This window comes from Pithys albifrons, chromosome 5, assembly GCF_047495875.1.
Source record: "Pithys albifrons albifrons isolate INPA30051 chromosome 5, PitAlb_v1, whole genome shotgun sequence".
Classification (NCBI taxonomy): Eukaryota; Metazoa; Chordata; class Aves; order Passeriformes; family Thamnophilidae; genus Pithys; species Pithys albifrons.
In genome coordinates, this window is record NC_092462.1 from 47,466,088 (window position 1) to 47,474,340 (window position 8,253).

The window sequence follows — 8,253 nt, forward strand, 5'->3', positions numbered from 1 at the left end:
AAATTTTTCCTCATATTTAGGTGGAACTTCCTGTGCCGTCTAGTCCAAATTTTTGGCACTACTGGGAAGAGCCTGGCTCCATCCTCTCAGCACTTCGCCTTTTAGATACTTACATACGTATTGATGAGATTCCCTATTAAGGCTGAACAGGCCCAGCTCCCTCAGCATTTCCTCATAATAGAGATGCTTCAGCCTTCAGTCATCTTTGTTGCCCTCCACTGGACTTGCTCCAGGAGCTCCATATCTCTCCTGTACTGAGGAGCCCAGAACTTGACACAGTAGTCCAGATGATGCTCTCTGCAGGGACCCCCAGGAGGGCCATGCATCCCAATGCTCTCTCTCCTGCGCAAGGTCAGGAATGTGCTTCCTGAGAAGCAATTTAGTGAACAGGACAAAAGCACCAGTTAAACAGGAGATGTTTAGAGATAGGCTCAAGGAGCTTCTTGAGAACCACTTAAAAATAATATGGAAAGATGCAGTCTCAAGACAGGGCTGATGATGTTCCATGGTGGTGTTGATGGAGAAAGGAATGCAACAGCCAAGAGGAGGCACAACATTTGTGCAGCAATTGTTTGTGTTTGGCAAATATGTAAGCTCAATTTTGAAAAATCACACAAAAAGGAAATAGAAAGTGTAATAAACTTTTAATTAGGAAATTCACAGGATATACTTCAGTGTATAAAAATTCTTATATACAAAATAATGTAAGTAGACAACATGCTGAAACACCAGCGTCCATATGCTACATCACACAAACTGATCATTCACTCCAGTATCATCAGAAGGATCAAAATATTCTACAGTTAAGTGCAAAAAAAAAAGCCTGGTGCTGAGTGACACCATCTCCCCAGTAAAGAATTTCTTTGCAATACTTGTCAGGTACTGGTTTCTGCGTGTTCTCTGCCTGGGCAATTCATTACATTTGTTTAAAAAGTTGTGTAGTCATAGTCATGGTTATGGCCATTCTGCACAACTGTCCTTTCTAACACACAGCAGATTGCAATGAGAGCAACAGAACCATAACCAAGAATGTTAATTTTCTGCAAATTCTCTTCTACTCTCTAGAGAGAGAACATTCCACGATTTACCCAGTTTAGAGGTAAAGGAATTTTCATCGATGGATGAAAACACTTTGGTGCAGAAGAAGTAATGCAGAGAATGGTCTGTCTATCTCCACTGCTGAGCATGAGTCATTCCTCCACGGCAGATTCCTCTACTGGTTTTTGTGCTTACAGTTATAAAGCAGTGGCTGGTTTTAATTGTCAACAAGGAAGCACAGAAAGATACAAAATGTGCTTCCCTCTGAAGTGATTGAAAGAAAAGAGACTAGGAAAGAAATACGCTTAATTAGTCAAGACATGAAATACAGTAGTTCAAATGATTCCTTGCACCCTCTTTTCATTAATTTTCACAAATATTTGGACTTGCTGCACAAAAGCAAGTGTTTTATGCATAAGATATAATTAGAAAAAAGGGCCAATTAGCATCTCTTCACTTTGAATTGAAGCCTTCAGTAAACCACTTTTAGCTTGATGACATGCAGAGACCTTACATTTCCCTACATAAAATTGGTGACATGGGTGAGATTATCATTAAAAAATTACAAGCCTTTAAGGTAGATTTGGAGAAAATACGTCATTTTACCTAGGTTTTAATAAACCATAAATCTCTTATTTCCTTCTAGAAAACATTTCCCAGTTTGCACTAAAGGTACTTCACAAAAAATATTCTAAAAAACATGTGGTATAAATGCTTTTCTATGCTTTGGGTAGGAGCTGAAGTTTTTCTGATAGAACTCATGACACAAAACAGCAGCCAGTGCCTGGTTAAAAACAACATACATCACTACACACCACCATGTCACATTTTGAAATCCAAGCATGATGGCCATAGAAACATATATGAGGAGCTCTGCAAAATAATGAGGGCAAGAAACGCTCTCAAACCAGTCTCCAAAAGGTACACTGTGGCTCAGACTTACCACCTTTCCTGCAAGCAAACAGAAAGAAATTAATTGAGAACATGCATTAAGCAAACTTTTCTTCTCACAATTACAGAACAATGTGCTTACTAAAGTTATCATCATCATCATTCACCTCCATCTGATCTGGCAGCTTTGTGCTTAATGAAATAAAATGCCACCTCTGGCTGTGCAAATAAAGAGCAAGGAAACCTATTTTCAGCCCACACGGAAACAGCAGTAAGGTCCCCAGGGAACAGCACAAGCTGTAACCACTAGAATGTGTCCGTCCTTAGGATGTTAGATGTTCATTTTAAGTTCTACTGAACTGTAGACACAGACACATCACACCCCTTCCCCTTTGGTTCAGCCATCTGCTCCTGTTTCCAAACAGCCTCATTTCATGTGTGTTCATATAGGGAACAGCACACTAGAGGAACAGAAAAACATTCATTTTTAAAGTATTAGAAGCTATAGAAGCCTCTGATACAACCAGGAAAATTTTTCTAAGTGAACAGTTGACAGGAATGAAACATCTTACCTGATTTGCTTTTTCTAAGACTGGCTAGAATTTCAAGACATCTGTGCTGGTGATGAGAGGCCCAAATGTACATCATAACTCCTACAATGTGATACCAGCAGATCTGCACAGAAAGCTCTTTTCCTGAATTAAACATGTTTTATTAATACACAGCCAGGAAGTAATTTCCCAAACATCATCCAAAAACACTATATACATTTTTTCAGATGTTACTGTCTTACAGAACTCTAGTAGTAAGGCTTTAATCCCTTGAAAGATGCATTTAAATCCTGCATCATTTAAGTTCCCAGCTGATAGTTCAATTCCCTTAACTGCTCTATACTAAAATACATAGTTATTAATCCACTAGTCTAAAGTACACCATGATGTACAATGATACATAACTGATAGTCCAAGACCTCAATATTCAACACTGTAACCATTATCATCCTAGTTAAACGTGTTGCATCGCTCTGGTCAACATGTAAGTACACAGTTGTTGGTCTTGTTCACAGTGAGATACATTTACACACACACATACACTGTGAAATATTTAGGCCTTCAAAAAATGGTAACTATCTGAAGGATGATTTCCAAAGTACAAGCCAATGCACCATCTCTAAGAATCTACAAGATCTGAAAAGTAGAATATACCTCCAGAAAGAAAAAGGCTTTATTTACACACAGGAGATCTGAAGAATTTTTTTAAAAATCAGTGGATTAAACTAGAGTTGATGTGCTTGGAAATGGTTAAAAAATTCACTAAACTTACATACTTAGTAATGACTGCTTTACAAAAATTAGTCATGGGATGAGTGCTACAACCAACTTGTGGTTCATCTATGCAGCTCAGTGGAATGTGCTGGCAGAAACAAGTCATATACTACAAATTTCTGCTTTATTAATGGAGACATTACAGTACTGAGAGAAAGAAGTGGCTGGCTAAATCAAGCAGAGCAGTGGCAAGATCTTAATGGAAAACAAAGGAGGTGGCCAAGACAGCCTTGCAGACTCACCTTACAGGACAGCTTAAAAAAACAAACTCCAGTTTGAGAACTGAAGTTGCATAGTAGCACTTGACAACTGGTACCAATTAATGTCCTTCATAAAGCGTAAGTATCTCAATACGAAACCGATTGATAATGATCCTGAAAGCATCTACGTGAGATGTCTTTCAGATAGTTAACATGAAAGTGTGTGTCACTGTCTGTGTTTGTGTATAATGCTGGCTGATTACATGATATACTGAAATGTAGGTACTTTGAACTATGCCAGTATTTTTATGTCTCATCAGTTAACACACTTCTCAAAGAAGCAGCCCTCTAGATGGAAACAAATGGGAGCAAAACTGCAACTTTGGTAATAACTGAGCAGGCACTTACCATTCCTGACATTAGTAGGCACTTGACATAGCACAGTTGAGCCAACAGCAATGTAGTAACCAAGTCCAAAGCAATACTGCACGATATGAATGACACCATTGGAAAACACGCTGGTCCAGAGACATTCCGCAAGCCTTCGACAGCTGTGCAGCCAAAGGAGCAGGAGAACCAGGACAGCAGAGAAGTGCTCACAATCTGCTTGCAGATAAAAAATAGCAACTTTGAGACACATATGAACAATTTAACCCTAACAAAACACTTCAAAAACGATATTGCTTCCTCCCCCCAGAGCAAAATTTTACTCTCATTTTAAATTAACTGGGGAAAATATTTGTACAGTTGAGGCACTCCTGACCATGGCAAGATTGCTTCCAGAAGATACTAATGGCCCTTTCTGTTAAAAGGACTGCTGAAGGCCATCTACCTATAGATTAGAATGATTTACATCTTGAATAATGACAAAGGCTTGGTATTCCAGGAAAGTCAGTTTAAAAGCAACTGATGAAGTAGCACTTGGATACAAATTCAGCACGGTGTTGGTAATACAGTTTTCTAATATTGACATGGCTGCATCATAATAGCTGGAATACTTGCCCATGTCCCCACTCTGAGAATCTCTGCCAAGAGCATGGTGCATGTGCTGAATCCATGATGGGAGTGGCTCTCCAAGGAAATCAGCTCGAAAGAGGCAGATCAGCAGAAAGCCATTCCAGAGCACAGAAACCACATAAAAGTGAGTGAACCACCTGTGGGAACAAAAAGGCTTAATCATTAATGTTGTCATTGTTCCTTAGTTGGAAATGTAGCTGCAGGACATGCTTGCCTGATGGTGAGTACATTCCCTTTTGGTGCCCACGTCAATAATAGAGAACTCAGGAACCACACAGTAATAACCCTAACGCATTTTTCCCCAGTAAAATGCTGCCTGGAATAGCCTCTAACTTAGCTTACCTTACTAACCATATCTGCACTAAACAGGAGAAAGTGTAAACCACACATTGCAAAGGTATTCCTCAAGACACAACTAATCATGATGAACACAACTTTTTCTTTACAATTTACACCACTAAAAGCACATCCAAATTTATTTTCTGGGAGTTTCCAAGCTGCTGCACTTCGCAGCACTCCCACTTTGCTCAGTTCCAGTGGGTGCACTACACAGTGTATTATCAAGTTCATAAATTACAAATGCAGATGGTAAAAGGCACCCAGAAGTAATTGCTCTGATCTACATTAAAATATCTTGTCCTTCTGCAAATTCAAAGTCTGCAACAATCATATAGGAAAAAAACAGTGACCATCAGCACCACTGATGATTATAGGGCAAGACCACATGGGGTTTTTTGAAGAAAACAAAGAATCTCCCAACCCTGTAATGGACTTATAAAAGCACACTGTGCCTTACTGAAATGCATAATGCGACAGTCAAGGCAGGTAAGTGGACTGAGTTAAACAGCCTACAATATGCAGCTCAAACTAGGTGATCCAGTATTTCATTTTGCTTTTAAAAGTCCTTCTGGCTATGAATAAAAATCAGGACCTCTGGAAACACCTGCAAATAGATAAAATATGTACCATGGGAAGATGCTGATGGCTTAGACTTGACAATGCAGCTCTAAGTACAAAACCAGAATATAACTGTATAGTCAAGAGAAAACTGTATTTCTGTTGAACATGCAAACTTTTCTCTTGGGGCAAGTGTAGGGGTACAATGCCCTTGCTTAGTGAAACCAATTAAAGTGACCCCCTCCCAGAGCAGCTCAGGTATCTCCCAAAAGCACAACAGAGGTCCAGTCAGAACCACAGGGGTAGTGAGCATCCCTGCACGCTCCAGAGCGCCTTGCTCATTAGCAGCTGAGAGCCCTTACACACAATCACTTTTCCTCAGTTCCTTCTACCAAGCAAAACCAGCAAATATTTGCCCTGCTGATTTGCAATAGCCGAAGTAAAATTTAACCCCTCTCCCTTGTTTTCTGTTTATAAGACAAACAGAATTTATCTATTGATAAACACTCATCACCATCTCCAAGTTTCAAGGTCTTTCCCTGTTGTCCTATTACTCAGTAGACTCGTATCCTGTCACTCGCCAGGGAACTTTCTCCATACGCACTGCTTATTGCTACCAGCACACAAAAAAGCCCTGGCAGCTTCGCAGAGACAGGCCCTGAGAGCTTTCAGCAATCTCAATTATACTGGGGATATATCTGACCTACAGAGCAAACCAGCACTGCAGTTAAGTACACATGCCATCCCTCAAGGAGAGGAATTTTCACTATTTGCCAAAGCAACCTGAAAAGAATAAGATAGAATGCCAAAGTTAAAAATAAGCCTAGGCTAGTGAAAATATAATGCTTGTTTGGAAGAAAGACACAGATGAACAGAACAGAAAATGTCTCAGTGGCTACCTTCAGGACCTTCTCTATTCTTTCAGCTAGAAGTGTTATGGATTCACTAAGCAATTAACAGAATTGCTTTGTAGGTGTTGAGGGCTTGCGACCAATTCCCAGAAAAAGCATGTTCTTCACACACCCTCCTCCCTAAGAAAGGCTGTTGGGAAACTTCTGTTGGGGAAAGGTCAACTCAAACAAGAACCTCCCTAAAGAATGTGCATACTGCAATTAAGACAGGGCCTTCATGAACCCTTATTTTGCTGAAGATATCACAGAGTTTAAACACATCCCTGGGTATTTTCTGTATCCAGAAGCCTGATAAACAAGAAATTGCATTACAAACCTTCCATCAATAACATGCTGTGTCACAATTTTTTTTTAACATTTGGTTTGAAAGCTATGTTTATAAGATGTGCCAGACATTACAGTATTGTTACATTATAGGTGATCAGATCTTCTAAGCAGCCTCCCAGTCTTGTCCTGCTGGCTTTGCAAGATCCTGTCTCGCCCACATTCAAGTCAAAGACTAGTCCTGGTCATGCATCTCAGCTGATCAAGTACTAAGGAATCCCGTAATATATAAAGCAAGAAACATAAAAAGCTGTAAATGTGGGGTTTCACCCTCTTTCATAATTTCATTAAACATCCACTTAATTTCATTATTTCATTTCATTTAGACATCATATACATATATTTAATTTCATCAAACATCTATTAAGATGTGTTTGGATAACACAGTGGTTCTTTTGCCTTATCAGCGGCTGTTCATGCAGGCTCAAGATCGCTTATTCCCATGCTGTTATTACTATGCTAACTCACATTTTAAAAAGAAACCTTTAAGAGAGAAGGCAACTACTCAGAATGGGTGTAAGACAGTAAACCTGCAGCGTATTTGCAGAGTCATAGTTACACTCAGGATTCCACATTCCCAGGTGCCTGACCTGAGTCTTGTAGGAGGGTTTGTTTTGCAGATGTCGCATGGGACTGGGAATCAAGGAATTAGGCTTTTGTTCCCATTTGGAACATGGATTCTGTATGATCGCCGGCAGTCTTTATGCTGCCCGGTTCCCCATCTGTAAAATCAGAGGAACACTTGTGCATCGATGCTGTGCCCAGCTTCGTGACTCGGCCGCCCTCCCTGCGGCCCGGGACACTGTCCCGCCCGCGGCTGCGGCAACCGGGACCGCCGGTGGGGCCGCCCCTCACCTCTTGGGCACCTGCAGGAGCCGCAGCCAGCCCGCGCGCTGCCCGCACCCGCGCTTCGTCTTCCCGTAGCGAATGAGGTCCTGGAAGAGGCCGGAGACGGCGCCGCCGCCATCGGGCCACGGCGCCGGGCCCCGCCGGAGCAGCAGCAGCGCCGCCAGGAATGGGGCGGCCAGCAGGGACCAGGCGGCAGCCAGCGCCGCCAGCATCGCCCGCCCTCCGCTCCGATCCGTGCCGGCCCCGGCCTCGCTCCCGCTCCTCCCCAGTCCCAGCCCCGGCCCGCCCACCGCAGCGGAGCCCCTTCCGCTTCCCCCTGCTGGGACAAGCGGGGTCAGACGCGGCTGGGGCGGCTCTGGGGCAGGTTGGCAGCGGCGAGGTGGCTGCGCGCTGTCCCTGCAGCTGCGCCGGTGCTTGTTGTCTGCCTGTTCTTCAACAAAGCCTTTGACACCGTCTCCTGGAAAAGCTGCAGCCCACCTTGGACAGGTGCACTCTCTGCCGGGTCAGAAACTGTCTGGACGGCTAGAGAGTGGTAAATGGTGCTGCATCCAGGTGGTGGCCAGTCACCAGTGGTGTTCCCCTACCAGTGGTGGCTCAGTCCTGTTTATTATATTTCTTGATAGTGAGAAATGCTCACATTTTACCAATAAAATTTAGAGGGGACAAAGGCGTCAAAGCAAAACTAAACTTTTATTTAACAGATTCGACCGAACTGCGTGTGTCTCTCTCTGGCCCAAGAGACAGATCCAGAACAAAAAGAAACAGAATTTTTTATACCCTTTCCCGGCCGAAAGGTCCCTG

General features: G+C 42.4%; 1 protein-coding gene across 1 annotated transcript; it reads right to left on the reverse strand.

The window, feature by feature from the left end:
- Positions 1 to 627: 627 nt before the first annotated feature.
- SRD5A3 (steroid 5 alpha-reductase 3) lies at positions 628 to 7,711 on the reverse strand. Its single transcript, XM_071556474.1, has 5 exons — positions 7,459 to 7,711; positions 4,457 to 4,608; positions 3,863 to 4,057; positions 2,502 to 2,624; positions 628 to 1,989 (listed from the first exon to the last, which is right to left on the reverse strand). Exons 1-5 carry the CDS (start codon positions 7,662 to 7,664, stop codon positions 1,730 to 1,732), a joined length of 936 nt encoding a protein of 311 aa, XP_071412575.1. The 5' UTR covers positions 7,665 to 7,711; the 3' UTR covers positions 628 to 1,729.
- Positions 7,712 to 8,253: the final 542 nt, after the last annotated feature.